At 40.6% G+C, this 19082-nt stretch overlaps 1 protein-coding gene across 1 annotated transcript in view; it reads right to left on the bottom strand.

The window, feature by feature from the left end:
- The window catches only part of SORCS3 (sortilin related VPS10 domain containing receptor 3), a 673703-nt gene that overhangs the window by 210247 nt on the left and 444374 nt on the right, over positions 1 to 19082 (bottom strand). The window contains exon 5 of the mRNA XM_049856137.1: positions 12343 to 12416. Coding sequence (XP_049712094.1) covers positions 12343 to 12416 — 74 coding nt within the window. The remainder of the gene's footprint in view (positions 1 to 12342; positions 12417 to 19082) is intronic.

The raw sequence follows: 19082 nt of genomic DNA, 5'->3' as shown, positions 1-19082 counted from the left end.
ATTATTAAATTTTTATGATTAAATTATAATATGGTAATGGGACGAAATAGGTAACTATTAATATAATTAGTTACTAATGCATAACTAATAATGCAGTGAAATTCTATTATTTTATATAATATATATATAAAATAGGTCCATAATATATTATTATATACATTATCTAATAAAGCAGCATTACAGATCATAAAGCCTCAGTTCATATTCATCTGATGACAGGCTAAGGGCACTATCTAAACATAAAGCAATAGAAGACATTACGATGGGAAAAAAATCAAAAAATACGATGGCATAAAATATTTTAAAGTAAAAACTATATTAAAAATCATAAGGCAATTAAAAGTCAAATAATAAACCAGGGGCAATATCAAAACAAAGTCCAGAAGCCATGTAAAGAACCCATAATAAAGGAGGAGCAAAAACAGATGGTCACATAAAAGAAATACAATGGCTAATAAATATACAAAAACATGTCTAAACTCACTGGTCTGACAAGAAACGCAAATTAAAACAATGGAAATCCATTTATGCATATTAAATTAGATTACTTTCTAAATTGAATTTTTATGAGGTGTAGTAAAGTGATATTTTACTATTTGGAGTAGAAACTGGTATAAACTTGCTGAAGAACAATTTGGCATAATATTTATATATATTATTTTGGTAATCTACCCTAAAAAAATAACAGCAATCAGACCTTGGGCAAATAATTACTTAAAAGCTCTTCAAAACAAAACTACAGTACCTTCTTTAATGGTAAAAGTTCAGAAAGCAAGACCAGTGTCAAAGGACAAAAGATGAAATGACTATATACCCACCAATTGGGATACAACGCAAGTTTTAAATGATGTATAGAAAGTGGAGAAGAAGACCCTCAACGAGATGGACTGACACAGTGGCTGCAATGATGGGCTCAAGCATAACAACGATTGTAAGGACAGCCCAGGACCGGGCAGTGCTTCGTTCTGTGGTACACAGATAGGGTGATTATGAGTTGGAACCGACTCAACGGCACCTAACAATAACATAGAATAGAGCATGGTACAGAAAAATGTTCAGTTATGATTTTAAAAAGATACAACATTGTACAGACAGCATGATCTCAACTGTGATACAACTTAAGTATATGTTTAAATTATACTACATTATAATGGGAGGAAAAAAGGCTATGAAGAAGTACTTAATTTTTTAAAGTAGTATTTCCTGGGCAGTGAAATTTTAGGTGATTATTTTCTTTTCGTTTCCTGCCTTTCCTTAAAGATCTACAATAAAACTGTATTGTGTAGATAATCAGAAAAAAAGATAGTTAAATTTTGTGTATTTTAAAAATTATTTCTGTAGTTCTGGCATTGTCTTTCCATCTTCTCCCGGAAGCCTCAGCCATATCTGCTGTGGGATGCTTCTCTGTGGCAGGTTCTCTAAAAAGTCTGCATTCCTTTCCAAGCTCTTCCCTGCTTTATACTCCCAGTCCAAGCTGTAGCAGAGCACTCTAGGATTTCTGCAGCAGGAAGCAGGACTGTTCCTCTTGCCTGCAGCCCTGGGTCCAACCTGCATTTCTAATAGCCTCTGAGCCTTCAATTTGGTCTTTTCTCCTTGGGCTGCTCAGCTCAACATCCTCCTCTTTGTTCTCTCTCCAAGTTTCCCCAGCTCTCCAATTCTCATATTCTCTACTCTTAAGGCTTTTTTTAAGGCTACTGAGCAACTCACTACCTTCAATGTATTCAGCTCTCCTGACCTTTTCATGCAATAAAAATAAATAAATAAATAAGCAAGCACTAAATAAGCAATCTGAGTGCCAGGAAAGGAGCCCTGCTCTGTGTATGTGTGTGTGTGTTCCTAATTCCGACCCCCACAGAACAATACTAGTTACAGCTGAATTGATTCTGACTCATGTCAGCCCCATGTGTGTCAGAACAGAACAGTGTTCCATAGGGTTTTCAATGACTGAATTTTGAAAGTAGGTTGCCAGGCCCTTCTTCTGAGGTGCCTCTAGGTGGACTTGAACCATCAAACGTTTGGTTAGCAGCTGAGCAAATTAATTGCACCATCCAGGGACTCCCACAGGATAATAAAGGGCTCAACTCTCACCCACAGTGAGAACAATGTGCTCCCCTCCAACCTAATTATCCACAGGATTCCACCGTCTAAGAGCAGAATGGCTATTGATCATCTGGGTGGAATAAGCATTTGGGAGCCCTATGTCTCTAATTCTGGAGTCAGTGGCCAGAAAGCTAGGGAAAAGAAGCAGAATGGTGCTTCCATTTGCATTCTGGAATTTCTGTTACACTAGATTAGGTGAGCAGTTGTAGCTACCTTTGGATTCCTTAATACACACAGACCTTTTCGGGTTTCCCAAGGCAGGGTCAAATATGACCCCTTTCCTTTATAGTAAAGCAGTCATTTCAGCATAGCTACATATGCCTCTTCATGTCCCCTCCCTCAGAGAACTCACATGTGCTAAGCATATTTTCCACATGGGTGTGGTGGATATTGATTTTTTTAAAGGAATTTTTCTTCTATTGTTATAAAATATATATATAACACATTTGCCAATTCAACATTTTATACTTTTCAGGTGTGCAATTACAACAATTACATTAATCATATTGTACAACCACCACCCATAATCATTGCCAAATTTCTCATCACCATAAACAAACACTGCTTCCTAAACAATGGCTGCTCCCTACCCCACCCATTACACACTGCCATTGAGTTGATTCCAATTCATAGCAGCCCTATAGGACAGAGTAGAACTGCCCCCACTGGGTTTCTAAGGAGCAGCTGGTGGATTTGAACTGCCAATCTTTTGGTTAGCAGCCAAGTTCTCCATTACACCACCAGGGCTCCCTACCCCTGTTAACCACTAATAAACTTTGGTCTCTATATATTTGTTATTTCATGTAAGTGAGATCATACAATATTTGTTCTTTTGTGATTGACTTACTTCACTGAACATAAGGTTTTCAAGGTTCATCTATGTGGTGGCATGGACCAGGACTTTGTTTCTCTTTATGGATCAGTACTATTTCATTTTATGTATGTACCACATTTTGTTTATCCATTCATCTGTTGATGGACAGGTAGGTTGTTTCTACCTTTTGGCTGTTGTGAATAGTGCTGCAATGAACATTGCTATACATATGTCTCTGTGTTGCTGCTTTCAAATTTCTTGAGTATATACCTAGGAATGGAATTGCTGGGTCATAAGGTATTTCTATATTTCAGTGCATTTTGATTTAAACCAAAGAGGTATGCATTCTGTCTTCCTCTGTGTACTGGCTGGCTACCAGGTTTTGCGTTTGAACACTGCATTTTGCTCTTAGCATTAAGGTAGCTCTTCCCAAGCCAAAATGCAACCAGAGGTACGGCATGGGGAACCCCACCAGCAAAGAAGAAACCCGTTTCTGTTTGCAGACTGAGCTTTTCCATCTCCCCTTCTGACCTTGCATGTATTATTTTGAATGTAATGTATTTTTAAATTGCGGCATCATTTTAAAAATGTAAGGGAAAGCTGAATTAAATATTATTTGTGACGTACCCTAGTTTGCAAAGGGCCTCTAAATATGATCCCTTATCACAGGTTGATGCCTAAATCCCATTACTTGAGATAGCAAATGACCGTGTTTGCAAAAGTGTAGATATACATTTAAAGGTAGCTTAAAAAATTCAGCCCATAATGTTAACTTTGTTTGAAAAGATCTTGATTTTCCAGGAAGCAATCTCAAGTCATTCTGCCTGTTCTTTAACTCTGTCTCTATCACCAAAACCCACTGCCATCGATTCGATTCCAACTCATATCATGGATAATGTATTAACAGCTTAAGGATGACTCTGTATTTGGATCTTCAAGAACCATATTACGGGGTCTAAATGAGTGCCTGCTTAGAGTTCATGTTTCAAGCAAAACATAGGATGCATTCCAGAACAGGTGAGATCTACAGAGCTTAATTTGAGATAAGAGGTATAAGAGGGTTCACACCTGTAACATTAATCTCAAGGTAACCATTCCCTATTTTCACCTCCTGCACCTCTGCCCTACATGCTTCACACACACAGCTGCTATAAGGCTGATATGGTTAAGTTTCAGACCCAGATACACAGGGTTCTCCTACCTTCAGGGAAGTCAGAACTTCTCTGAATGGGCATGTGTACACACATGGCTCATGTGTGTACACACAGATGCACACACACAGACACTCAACAATATTCTCAGAAAATGCAATCATGCCGTCAAAATGTGAAATAAAATAAAATACAACAAGGGCAAGGTAACCTTTCACTATGCTAAGTGAACCTTATTCAGGCTGACAGTAATCTTCTGAGGCCTCTCACTCAACCATCAAACCCCACAGAGCCTGAGCATCAGGTGGTGAGGACTATCAAGACATGATTATATTTCCCCACTGTAAGGGTGGACCCAAACAATAAACAACACACCAACATCTGGGGTTGATAGTAATGAGTGGAAAACAGAGGAAGCAGTTCAAGCCAGGAGTAGTGATATAGCCTCTATTCTAAAATAAACAGGACAACATAAGGATTAGGGAGAAGCGTATTGATTATTGCTGTGTAACAAATGGCCATGAGACTTAGCTGCTGAAAATGACAAATATTAATTATCTCACTATCTCTGTGGATCACAAATGTGGGCACACCCCAAGTGGGTGCTTCTGTCTCAAGGACTCTCCCAACATTGCAGTCAAAATGTTGGCTGGGACTATGGTCTCATATGAAGGCTTGACTGGAGAAGAGTCTACTGCGCTCACTCATGTGATTGTTGTTAGGGTCCAGTTCCTCGCAAGTAACTGGGCTGAGGCCCTCAGTTCCTCACTGGCTGTTGGCTGGAAGCCTTGGGACATAGGTCTTTCCATAAGCAGCTCACAGCATGGCAGGTGGTTTTGAGCAAGGATGCAAGAAAGCATGCCTGAGACAAATGCCAAAGTCTCTTTGTAACCTAATTTAAGTAGTGACATCTCATCATTTCTGCACATTCTGTTCACTAGAAGCAAGTCCCTAAACCCAGCCCACATTCAAAGGGAAGGCACTACATAATGGCATAGTTTCCACAAGAGAGGAATCATCTTAGAGGCTGCCACAAGGAAGAAGTCAATATTAACTCTAAGGTGACTGACACCATCATATGTCATGGATGGAAATATATAATGGCACACAATTTTGGTAATATTTTCAACAGGTATTAAAGGTATTTGAAATGTATATATTATTTGATGTAGTAATATCTGTGTATGTATTTGATGTAATAATTTGAATGTAATAGTTCCCCTTCTAGTAGTTATCATGTTAAAATATTAAATCCTAACTATTACCAATTCCCCCTCTGCCACATGCATCTTGAGGAGTATTACATCATTTTGCTGGGGGTGGGGGTGGTAGCTGGAGGGTGAAATGAGAGAGGGTAGGTCACTCTAAGAAAAGCTATATACCCACTCCTCACTTCCACTTCATTACGTTCCAAAGATCAGTTCGTTATTTGAAAACCAGCATTATGCAAAAATCAGCAAAACTAGTGGTATGTGAAACTTCAGAGACCAAAATGCTCCTCAGGCTCCAGAAGTATTTTGGAGGTGGCCTTTTGTGGGGCTCCTCTCTCCCCTGCTGGCACCATTGGCAGCCGCAGTGACTTCCATACTTCAATAAGTCGGTGTGTGTCATTTCAAACAGGCAGAGCTGATTGCGTCAGGATCTTCAGCCAAAGGAGACCTGCTATACCCCGACCCATGTGGGGTTCCTGATCTAGAGGAAATGCTCACCTACCCGGGACTGCCTCCTGCTGGCCTCCGCGTCCCCAAGCGTGCAAACTGCAGTTCTCTGGCTGGGTCTGTGGCCAAGTGACCGCCATTGAGTCTTTATAACCCTCTGCCACCTTTTCACAGATTCTTGGCCCAAAGCTACAGCTCCACCCTGATGGTGGGGAACCACCAGCTTGCAGGCTGCAGGGATTCCCCAAGGCCTGACGCACATGCCAGCAGGTTAATGGACCAAGGAAGGCCCCAGTGTCTGGCCTTTTTTAAATTTTTTTTCTCTCTCTTTTAATTTTATTCACATCAAGACTGGGGAGAGGAATCAGGGACTTGGGGCTCAGGAGGGAAACAGTCTCCCATTCAAAATACCTGGGTCCTTACCTGGCTTTAAAGTGACTTAAGCAGATTTTCTACTATTATCATAAATGTGAAATGTTGGATGATGAGGTAGTCTATAAGTGAGTAGGTGTACTTGGGGAAGAGGGTATAGGAGTAGGGGAAGCTCCAGAAGGGGATGGACAGTGAAAAGAAAAACTCTGCGATTCAGAGTAGTTTTAGAGCCCATGAAAAGAAAAGGAGGAGGTTATAAAGTAACCACCCTCACAGATCAGGACTCTGGAGAAACAGGCACGGACAGACGAGCTTTAGGAGACTTGCTATGTGTGATAGGATGTAAGCCCTCTCTGCCACCTCCCACAAGGAAATGTTCCATAAAAAGCTACATTATCCCGAAAAATCCTTTGATGGCCCTGGTGGTGTTGTGGTTACGAGCTCGCTGCTAACCGAAAAGTCAGCAGTTCAAATTCACCAGCTGCTCCTTGGAAACCCCACGGGGCAGTTCTACTTTGCTCCGTAGGGTCACGATGAATCAGAATCGACTCAATGGCAACAGGTTTGGTTTTGATTTGGTTTAACTGTGACACTAGGCTGAGTCTGGGAAAAAGGCCATAAGGTTTTTCTCTGGGCTACCTAGGACACTAGTCCAAGGAAACAATCCTAGATATTAAGTAACTATGCATAAATATAAATGGAACTATTATTTATAATAAAAATTTTAGATGTCTAATAAAAATAAAGCAGATCAATAAAGTATGTATCTTTATATAATGAAGCGTTACATAAACAATTAAAAATGATGGTTATAAATATTTTGCACCCACATAAAATGGTTATAACAGAACATGAAGAGGAAAAGCTATTACACAAATTCATACGCAACATGTTTAGGCTGTATCAAACACCAAATGCATATAAAAAAAGACTGGAAAAATACGAGCAATAAAAGGCTGCAAAGGAAAGACTGCAATGCAAGGACTTTTAATATATTCTCTTTTTCCATCTTACCCCTTTCTCTTTTAAAAGGCTTTTTTTCCCTGAGATCTCCTGTCTGTACACACCAGGAAGGACATGCTTTGCTTATCCATTCTTCCTACTTTCCATTATTATCTTTCTGAAAGAACAGACGAGAAGCTGTTGCCACAGCCATTACTAGGTAGATACTGCATGTAGGCTGACCTTAAGCAAAGTGCAGTAGAGACCTAGGACCTGTTCTGTCTATCCTTGTACATAGCCACTTTTCAGACTGCAGGTGGGTATCATAACAGCTCAAGAGAGTTGTCTCCAGGCGACCATCTCCATGCACCCCTTAACGTAGAGCTATGACGACATGAGTTGACTTCTTAAAGGATTTTTAACTCTCAAGACCAATCCATGTTGCATTCCAAATACCCCAGAAAAGGGTTAGGAGCTTAAGTCTTGACACCTTAGAGTATATTCATTTATCAGCAGAACACGTTCCTACAGTGGTGGCAAGAAAGAGGAACAAAGGACCCTGATCTTTCAGGAGAGAGAAAAATTAAGGGGATAAGCGGGGAAGAGTAACAAGGAGACACTGGAGATATTCACTCCCTCTACTGCAATACTATACAAGCCACTACCATCGAGACAAGATACTTAGAGGCCAGCCCAGTGACACCGAGAACTCAGGGAGGCCTAGAATGGCTGTGGCCTCTTTTAAAAAGATAGGCAAAGAGGGTGAACACCTAGGGAGGGTGACAGGCCAGGAGGCAAAGCTGTGAACCACAAGTATTCACAGCGGGTGTGGACAGAAAACAATGTTCCTGCCTGTTAAATACCTCCCGAGGGATGGGAGGAAATAGCATTCATTTGCACCTCAGTAGGTCAGTATTTAAACAAAGGAAAAAGAAAAAAATTTTCCCCCATGCAAGTTCTGTCCAAGTGGAGACCAGGGAGAATGAAAGGAATATGTTAGGATACTTACTGCACATTGTGCTCACCCTGCAAATCGTAATTTCTGATATCAGTTGGGGTAATGAATGGGGGGGGCATTAGACAGGTCTGGTGATCTTCTTGGTGACAGAGGTATCAAATGGGAGAAAGGGCCACATATAATAAAAGAGCTTTTTGGTCTTTTGACATGAATTTGATGGCTGAGTCAGCCCAACACCACCCCCGCCCCAGTGTAAGATTCTTAAATGACTTCTCTTGATAGGGTTAGAGCATCCAGAATTCTTAAAGATAATTTTATTTTGAGATTAAGCTTTTATTATTGATGATAAATAAGATTATCCCCATGCCCTGCCTGCCTGCCTCTCAGGCTGTGCTGGGGCACTAGTGAGGAAATGGGTAATAACGGTAGTCCTTCACAATTTCCAACACACTTGCACAGCCATCACAACCAACATCATCGCAGAACACAGACCAAATAAGAGGTATGTGTGCAGGGCTGTTCGTCCTCCTGCACCCTTGGCAGAAATAGTTTCCGGATCACAGTGTTCCCTACGAATCCTTCTCTAGGTTGTTACTTTCCATCAACTGAAGGTGGCCTGGGAGATGAAAGCCGATATTCACAAAGGATATGTGAAGAGCATTTGCAAACCTCCAAACTGTAAATACCAATATTTGGGCTAGCTTTTTTCTGAATCACACGTTCACTAGATTTGCCTACACACCTCAAATAAAATGTCTGTTTAACACTGTCTTTCATTTCAATGTCTTGCGTTTAGCATGACTGTTTCCTCCAACAATTCTCCCACCGTCCTCATTACCACTTCACTTTTTACCGTCTCTCCCAAAAAAGTAGTTTTGGCATTATTTTTTTGTTCTTTTCCTTTTACCACTTCATAAGAGGTATGACTCAATAATAAAGAGCAGAGAACAATAAAGTCAGGCTGTGAGATGGATGCTTGACAGTGGATTAGACCCATTCATTTGCGGTCTGATGCTCACAGGCATACCAGCCTTGCCATATACGAGATTCAAATTTGTGCCCCAACAAAATGACTAATCACTTATGTGCCATGGTCTTCAGAGCTGCTAATAAACATATTAAAAATTTGCCCAAAATCCACCTTTCCGCCAAAGATAAGACAGGCCTATAAAACGAATGGAACCCTGGTGGCGCAGTGATTATAAGAGCTTGGTTGCTAACCAAAAGGTCAGCAGTGTTTGAATACAGCAGCTGCTCCCTGGAAACCTATGGGGCAGCTCTACTCTGTCCTATAGGGTCACTATGGGTTGAGACCAAATGGGCAACACCTGCCCAAAAGCAAAGACAGGAAGGCAAGAAGGAACAGGAAAACTGGATGAATGGACACAGGGAACTCAGGGTGTAAAGGTGGAGAGCGCTGACACATTGCAGGGTTTGCAACCAATGTCACAAAACAATTTGTGTTTAAGTTTTTGAATGAGAAACTAATTTGTGCTGTAAACTTTCACCTAAAGCACAATAAAATTAAAAAAAAATAGACTTGAATGTAAAATCACAAATTATAAACCTGAAATTACAATTGCCAAGTATCCACTGGACCACATATGGTCCTCTCAATGACCCTATGTATGCAATTGACAGGAAAAATCCTGATCCCATTATACGGATGAGGAAACCACAGCGTCTCAGCTGAAGCAATGCTCTATACTCAGAGAAAAGAGTATGCTGTCTTTTCTCAAGTTAATATTTCCACTCTTAACCTATCCAAGTTGTGGATAACCACAACGGAGTGGTTTAAAGCTATAGACAGCTTTGGATTCTGTCATTGGGAAAAAGGTCTGTATAACATCAGCTCTGGTACTGGGTTAACATCAGCTCTTTCTCTGTGACTCTTATGACACCTAAAAGAATAATCACAGCAATTACACATCAGAAAGGGAGAAATGGTAATTACAAAAATGGGATTTTAAGTTACCCGTTGGCTAGCCAGCACAGGCACTAACTTTTATATTTCCCCATGGGGGCATATAGGAAAGAAGCACAGAGTGGGAGGAAAGATGAGACACAATTATCAGGGCCTGGTGATTTATTTTTTCTGCTGGACAAAGCAAGGGGGATGGGGACCGCACCTGGAACATCCTCTTCCAGCTCTTTGCAAAAGATGGGAAAATGCCGCCCCCTAATCCACTTAATTTAATTTCCTTCAGAAACGATGACAAGGCTGATCCAGTCCTACTATGCTTTCCTCCTCCATCAACTTGACTTCCTAGTTGGCTGACTGCCTGACCGTCACAAGAGTTTGTTCCAGAAACAGCAGAAGGCTTTCCCTCCTCCTCCCCCGAACTTCTGAGTGATGGTACACTGAGAAATTGGGACATCTCATCTGAGCGAAAGGCTGTAGTTACATAGCTGGAACATCATAGAAACCGTATTTCCTTTTTCTGCCTTAGTCTATTAAAAATCTTAATAAGTCCAAATACAATAGCTGAGCGGAAAGGAGCAAAAATACTGGGGAAATTCCAGTAATGAACAGAGAGCGGTACTTCCAACTCCCTTCTCGTTCCCAGCTACTCTGAAATGTGTACAATAAGACACAGGATTTTTTTGTTTTTTCACGGTAAAGCTTAGGCAATCATCATTTCTAAATTCTGGACAGAGCTTTGCGGATGCAGAAGGGACCAGGTGAAGCTGTTACATCCAAAGGTGTTGATGTGGATGTGTATATGTACACAGTACTAACAGTGCCCCCAACACATACACCCCTATCTTGTATAAGACATAAATGGCTATTGTATGCCTTAAGGGAATTGAACCAAGGTATTTAAAGAGAGACATAGAATAGGTATTACTTTTAAACACTGTTGTTTCTGTGTTCATTTTTTAATTAAGCATATTGTAGTTCCTTTTGTGTATTCTTCCTAATCTGTATTCTTTTGCCCATCACCTCTACTGAAATGAAAGCTAGACATAAGTAAGAGGCAGGGAAGTGTAAAAGGCAAGATCCTACTCAACTCGTTACAACCAAAGTAAAAACAGTATCATGTATAAAGGAATGCCAAGAAAGAAAAACACTTGCTGGGTAGGGGGGAGGACTTATTTTCCATTTGAAATGTATTCACTCATGTAAAAGGGTTTTCAAAATACGCTCTGCAGAGGTTCTGAAGGATTTATCAGGTGTGCCATGAGAAAAGGATTCTGTGGTGAAGTAAGTTTGGGAGTCAGTGACTTAAAGTCCAGAAGACTTCACTACAGGGATTCTCCAGGCTCTTTAACAGGCTGACACAAATTGTGAATCCAAGAGGGCTAAAGTTGTATAATCATTACTGGAGTTCACTTGACCATTGGAAACTTTTATGAAAGGAGAAGCATTTTGTGGAACTAGTGTTCTTCAGAGTACATTTTGGAAAATAAAGCTTTTTAGAACAGGTACACAATATACATACATGTAGGCATGTATTTAAAGGTAGTGTACATAATATGGAAACCCTGGTGGCGTAGTGGTTAAGCGCTATGGCTGCTAACCAAAGGGTCAGCAGTTCGAATCTGCCAGGTGCTCCTTGGAAACTCTATGGGGCAGTTCTACTCTGTCCTATACGGCGACGGAGTGAACTCGATGGCAATGGGTTTTTGGTATACGTAATATGGAGCCTTGATGGTGCAGTAGTTAAGAGCTCGGATGCTAACCAAAAGGTTGGCAGTTCAAATCCACCAGCTGCTCCTTGGAAATCATATGGGGTAGTTCTACTCTGTCCTATAGGCTTACTATGGGTTGGAATCAACTCCATGGCAACGGGTTTGGGTTTTTTTGGTATGTGTTATGGAGCCCTGGTAGCGCAGTGGTTAAGAGATATGGCAGGCTACAGCTGCTAACCAAAGGGTCAGCAGTTCAAATCCACCAGCCATCCTTGGAAACCCTATGGGGCAGTTCTACTCTGTTCTATAGGGTCGCTATGAGTCAGAATCGACTCAACGACAACAGGATACATAATATAAAAAAACCTAAATATATGTACATTACATATACACGTAATAGGGAAGATTAGTATGTAGGTGAGAGAACCTAGTCAGGACACTTCTCATGGAGCTCTCTAGCCCAGTGCTTTTCAAACTTTAAGGTGCTCACGAATCTTCTGGTGATCACATTAAATGCAGTAATTCTTGCAAGGGACTTGAGATTCTGCATCTCTAACAGGTTCCCAGGTGATGCGGATGGTCCAGGGACCACACTGAGTAACAAGGGACTAGGACACATTTGTCTTCAAGTGGTGATGTCCAGTATTTTCCAGAGCGCTGTGCTCTGTAAGAATCCTTACTCCAGAGGGTGGTGAGTCTGAGGATAGGGCTTACCAGTAAAATCTGTTTGGCGTGATATGTTCATGCATGAGTTGCCACCGTCTTCCAAAATCCATGGAGCTGTAGAGCTGTAAAACAATAAAGTGAGAAGAAGATAAGCATCAAGGAATGCACATACCGGACTGCCTGACACACACAAGTAGGCACCTATTTTCTCAAGATAGAAAATAAAAATGCATGCCTATGACTGTGGTGTGCTTATCAAGGTACCATTTAGCACCACATAGGTGCTCCATATACACCCAACCAACTGATGTTTTTGAGTTGAGTATAAACCCACTTTCAATGACCATGATTCTCTCCTTTAGGGGTAAAGCCTTTAGTAAAATTATTTCTCCTTTTTTCTTCAAACTCTATGAATTCTATAGCTACCTTTAAATTGATTCAACAACATTTACTCAAAAACAATTTACTGAATAATTCCTACATGTAAGGCACTCTCACGGATATGAAGACAAGGAAGAGACAGAATGTGCGCAATTAGGAAAAATGAAACATATATATTTTCCACTTTTTTATATATATATACTAATCAGCTGATACTTGAACCAACATTATATGGGAAATATTGTGTTCTTTTCAGTTTTATCCCCTACTGCTCCTATACATAATCTAAATGGAGTTGACTCTCCAATGCCACCAAGATACCATGCTTGTTTACACCCCTTTGGGTGGTGCAAATGGTAAATGTGCTCAGCTGCTAACTAAAAGTTTGGCATTTCAAGTATACCCAGAGGTATCTCAGAAGAAAGGCCTGGCAATCCACCTCCAAAAAAATCAGCCATTAAAAACCTTAGCACAGTTGTACTCTGACACACATGTGGCCCCCATGAGTTGGAACTGACTCGATGACAACTGTTTTGCTGTTTTATTTTGTTTGTTTTGTTTTTTCTCTTTGCTAGGAGGCACTGGTGGTGTAGCATTAACGCAATTAACTGCTAACCAAAAGGCTGGCACTTCAAAATCGCCAGCGGCTCCACAGGAGAAAGATGAGGCAGTCTGCTTCCGTAGAGATTTATATCCTTGGAAACCATATAGGGTCGCGATGAGTCAGAATCGAAACGATGGCAGTGGGTTTGATTTTTGGGCTTTTGCTAAGAGGCAAGGATAAAGTCAGAAATACCCCTGCTCTTCTACCTCAGCAAAATCTACCCATCCATGTAGGGCTATACAAGAGTGCTTCCTCACAAAGCCTCTCCTGACCACGTCAGCCTACTCATCTTTCTTCCTTCTCAACTCACTACACTCATATTTTATTCCCATTGAGCACTTATCCTAGGGCAATATATGGTTATGCCATAGACAAGTCTTTCAGATTTCTCTGTGTTATCGTTGTTTACATTCCTTGAATACATATAAGGTGCCCACTAAATATCTGTTTCATAAATAGATAATGGATAAAAGTAGGAGAGGATAGTAACTCATGATTTAAGAAAAAAATCTAGACAAGCCCTACCCATTAACCCATTGCCGTCAAGTCAATCCTGACTCATAGCCACCCTACAGGACAGAGTAGAACTACTCCACAGGCCTTGCAAAAAAAACAGAATCATCTGCATGGTTCATAGAGGCAGATTCCACATCTGCTTATCTTCTGGAAGTAGAGCCCTTCTGGTATACATTAAACACATTAGGGATAGGTCAGCAGCCCTGTACGAGACCAAACAGGGGTACTGGGCTTATTTGCAATTGAACAGTCATGCCTGGAAGTGCAGTATTTAAATCTGACTGATAATGGAATAATAATAATAACAACTTCACCCTGTTGCCTTTTTCACAACATTTGAGCCACAGGACAAACCAGAAAGGGAGGAAGGGCAGTAATTACCAACTTAAACCCTTGCTCTCAAGCATCTGCTGATCCATCCAGGTAGAGTTAATCACTCCCTCCATGGAGGTACCACTATATTTACTGTCTGCCTCCAGGAGACTGTTCACACTAAGCAATTATCGGATGCCATATCTCTCCCTCCTCATTAGACTGTGAGTCGTAAGAGGGGCAGGGGTTTTGCGTTATTCATCTTTGCACATCAGTGGTTATACAATGCCCAGCACATAACAGGTGAGCAGGCAAACCTCCTATTTCACAGCTGATGAAACTCAATCCTGGAGAAGTTATGTTTTAGTCAAAGGAACTAGGATTTAAGTTTTCTGATGCCTGGCTCACATCTGCTTCAACTGAACCATGGTACGTAGGTTACAATGGGAATTTCACTGTGTTAATATTTTTCCTGTAAATCTCTACAGGTAGGGAAGTTGAGGAAGCTTGAAGTAGGTGGCCCTCAAGCTTATAGAAATGGTTCCAGGTGAAGTAGATTTCTGTAATCACATCTTTAGGAGCTTCTCACCTATAGGGATGTGTTCTCCAACATACATACACAGGTACCTTTGCCATTCCTAAAGTCTGTAGTCTCACAATTCAAGCAGAAATAGATTTTTTTTGTGTGAACTTCTGATCATCTCAAAAAAGCCTCGAGGAGCTTGGAAAAGCTTTGGCCCACTTCAATCCATAAACTATATAAAAATATTTTATTTAGTAATTGACAGTTTACTCTCTAGCCATCCATCCCAACCACCTATCTAACATACATTTACACATATTGTTATATAACTTCTTTTGATCACTGAAATAGCTTATAAGATAGTCAAGAAGATACATTAGTATTCCCATTTAATAGATGAAGATACTGAGGCTTAGTGCTGCAAGGTGACCTGCCTGCCCAGCAACTATGTGGAGAGCCAGGATGTCAATTCGGATCTGTCAGATCACAAGTTTCTATGACACCATACCAACTCCCACAGTATTCACCCAAACTGGCTTCTTCCTCCATGAGTAAGTACTACATACTATGTGTGTCCAACTCTGAACACAGGAAAAGTGGTTAGCACTGTTCCCTATCGCCCCCTACTCCTTTCCTTTATCACCAACTTAGTGAATAAAACAATACTAGCTCTACATCATGAAATTATACGGTACACAGAACCACATCAGATTCTCCGGAAGTGAAAAAGGTAATCCCTCCCTGCCTGACAAATATACACACAGGTATACCTCGTCATAGGGAAAAACGCTAAGAGCTCTAGAATTCAATAGTTGGGGAGATTAACAAGTGTTCAAATGACACAATCAGTCTTCCTCAAGAAATACGTCTTGAGCTAGGCCTTTAGAGTAGATGTGGTGTGGACAGGAGGGAAGGTGAACGGAGCTTTTACTAGATGGGGTGGACAATAAGGGCAAAGGCGTCAATATGGTCAAGGTCTTGAGCTTGGCTTGTGGGGGGCTTTTAAGAAGAAAGGAGGTAGGTGATGACCATTGCTGGCAAAAGACGGGGTAGAGGTTGTCTGTCTCTCCCCCTCTCTCTGTCTATCCTTCCATCCATTTATCTCTCCATTTATCTGCAGACATTTCTATATCTATCTGAGTGTATATTTATATTGGGAAGTGGAAGGAAGGAGAGGGTTTGTGAGGACCAAACCCCACTGGGAAGAATATATCCACATGTTTTACTGCAAGCATGAGTTTTCCATGCAGGGTTTTAGGAAATGGATCACTCTTCTTCCCATGGCAGGAATCTGAAGGACAGATGCTTGGATGTAAGGTACATCTTTCCCAAATAAATAGAGAAGAGACTCTGGTTGGAATCGCCCATAAACAAGAGATATCAGACTCTCTATCAGCTGTGATTCCAATGATACCAAACAGCCTCCAATTCCTTCAAAGAAAATCCTGCTGTGATTGTATCTTTCTCTGCTGCAAACTCTAGAGACAGGCCAGGGAAAACCCATGAGGGTCACATTGATACTACTGAGGTCTCAGTCCTCTAGAAAAATTATCAGTCTTTCCATCATAGAGGATCCTGGGAGTGGCAGAATGCCATCTACCTCAGCTACTGCTGGGCCCACCGTTGGAAGAAGCACTGTTCCTTTCATCTCATGCTCTTCCTAACACAGAGAGAAAGATCAGCTGCTGTCTCCATCCAAGCCCTATTCCACCTCCTGCCTCCTCTTGCCCCCGTCTTTGGTTTTGCTTTTTCAGCTCTTCAGTTTGACTGATGGAAAAAAAATTAAATTGAATTCTCTGCCTATAGGCTGGTTCAGATAAACAGAAAAAGCAGGCTCCTATCATTAAGAGCCTTGGGTTAGCTACCTTGTCTCTCAATCTACAGTAAGTTGCTGAGTTTGAAAGATATTTAATTCTACAACAAGCTGGATCTTTGCAGCCTCTCCATTCACACATTTGTTCATCCATTTCTTCATTTATCCACTCAGTCACTAAAAGTGTACAAGCAACTACTATACACTAGGCTTAAGTGCTACCGCTGCTAACCAAAGGGTTGGCAGTTCAAATCCGCCAGGCACTCCTTGGAAACTCTATGGGGCAGTTCTACTCTGTCCTATAGGGTCTCTATGAGTCGGAATTGACTCGACGGCACTGGGTTTGTTTTTTCTTGGATACACTAGGCAATGAACTAACTGCTGGGGTTACAAAGGCTAAAAAAAACATGCTCAGTGAAAGAAAATACAGACAATTACACTACCCTGCAATGTATGCCATGCTCCTAATACTACTTATCCCTGCAAGGTAAGATTGTGGATGGCTGCTATTTCCTTCTTTTGGTTATCTAGATTCTTTAAAATTATTGTGAGCAGGTATTACTTTTATAATTAGAGAAATAAAACTCTATAACACTCGAATGGAAATAAAGCACATGGGCAGCCATTCAACAGTACATTTTGCAAGATTTAATGATATGATAATACTTATTCTTTTAAAAAATGTATTACAGATGTCTGTTCTGCATGACCCTGTAATGGTGGATACATGATAGTATTCCTTTGCCAAAACCCAGAGGACTGAACACAAAGAGTGAACCCTAAACGATGGTCTTTGGTTAATAATAATGTATCAATGTACCGCACTAATGCAATATATTAATAGTAGGAGACATTCTGGGCATGCAGGGGTTGGAAAGAGAATAGACAGGAACTCTCAGTACTTTCTGAGTTTTTCTATGAACCTCAAACTCCTATAAAAAAATAAGGTACATTAAAATATATATAAATATTGCAAAATACATTGACACCAATTTAGTTTAAATTATTATAAAAACTTGAAACATATCAGAAGAAAATATGCCAAAATATTATTAGCATTGGCTATCTTTGAATTGTGGGGTTAAGGGTAACATATATATTTTAAAACTTCCAATCATTTTCAGATTTTTTAAATAATGGACATCATATTTAAACAGTAACACAGCCCGTATTTCATTAATACTTATTTTTATAATAGTATTTTTTTAATTGTAATATATATATTATGTTTATATCTTGAACCCGTTGCCATCGAGTCGATTCCGACTCATAGCAACCCTATAGGACAGAGTAGAACTGCCCCATAGAGTTTCCAAGGAGCGCCTGGCGGATTTGAACTGCCAACCTTTAGGTCAGCAGCCATAGCACTTAACCACTACGCCACCTTTATATCTTGAACTACCTTTTAAAAGGCCAAAAAAATAAAATTCCATTTTTTTTTTTCATGAATGAACTGGAATTAGGCAAAGCAACATGAGGTTGTCCACAAAACAATATTTCAGGGGTGACTCTTTTGTTGGACAATGTATTAGCTCATATGGTATTTATAGGATCCTGAATGGCTTCAAGTCAGTGTGCTCCATGCAACATTCAAACAGTGTTTTCCAAACAATAAACATCTTTTAAAAGCATGTGTTTATAGGAAATGACATACAAGAGGCTATATTCTCCACCGTATTCCACTTCATGATGCTCTTCCCGGCATGAACTTCTTTCCTGGGCCTGCACCAGAGAACAATCCACGTCCTCTCCTGCCCCCTCCTCATATATCTTGATCTTATACCTCTTAACAAGCACGTACTCAGTAGCAACACACACAGTGCACCCTAAATGAATCATCAGAACAGCTGGAAAATACAAAGAGCATGCTCTTTTCCTTATTGATTCAGTTATTTGCTCCCTAATTACATCAGCCTGCCAGGAAAAAGCATCTGATAGCTGAAGACCTAAAGAAGCAATTTAATCAATGGAATATTACACTAGAATAACAGGTTGTACCTAGGAATCTTAAGTTCAAAGAATAATATGAGAATGTTAGGGAGATCGGGTATCTCATACCCAAGAGTAGGCAGCCTGAAGGGAGGTAATAATGACAGATCTTGTTTTATTTCTCTCTGTTGCTCAGTGTTCTCTGCTCCCAGGTGTTCAGTTGTAAGGCCAGAAGTCTGACTTAGAGACAGATAGTTGAGTCTGTGGTTGAAAACCAAATTTCCATCTGTCTACCTTTCTCTGTTCCATGCTTTTGTACCAGGACCTCAAGGATACTTTCTTAGAAGAAATGTGAATTCATAATAACTATATGGGGCTAACCAGACATAGTGAGAAGAGGCAACAAAATAAACACTTGATAGGAGCTTTTGGTGTTCAGTCCAGATTCCCTGGAACCAGTGTATCTCCCATGGGGGTGGGGGCGGGGAGGGATGGGTTGGAGCATATTTATATAAAAGCCCTCCCTGTAGACAAGTTCAGACTTAATGTATAACTCTTCTGATTTTTTTTCCCCAAGACCTATGAAATCTAAGTAACATTCTACTGAATTGTGGTCATGATGGGCTTCTGTCCACCAAATAGAGTGAGGCTAGGCCTAGCTCAAAATAAGAAGGTCTCTATATCTCCTTCACTGAAGGCTAAAAGGGTGG

This window comes from Elephas maximus, chromosome 16, assembly GCF_024166365.1.
Source record: "Elephas maximus indicus isolate mEleMax1 chromosome 16, mEleMax1 primary haplotype, whole genome shotgun sequence".
Lineage (NCBI taxonomy): Eukaryota > Metazoa > Chordata > Mammalia > Proboscidea > Elephantidae > Elephas > Elephas maximus.
This window is presented reverse-complemented; position numbering and strand designations above follow the sequence as displayed.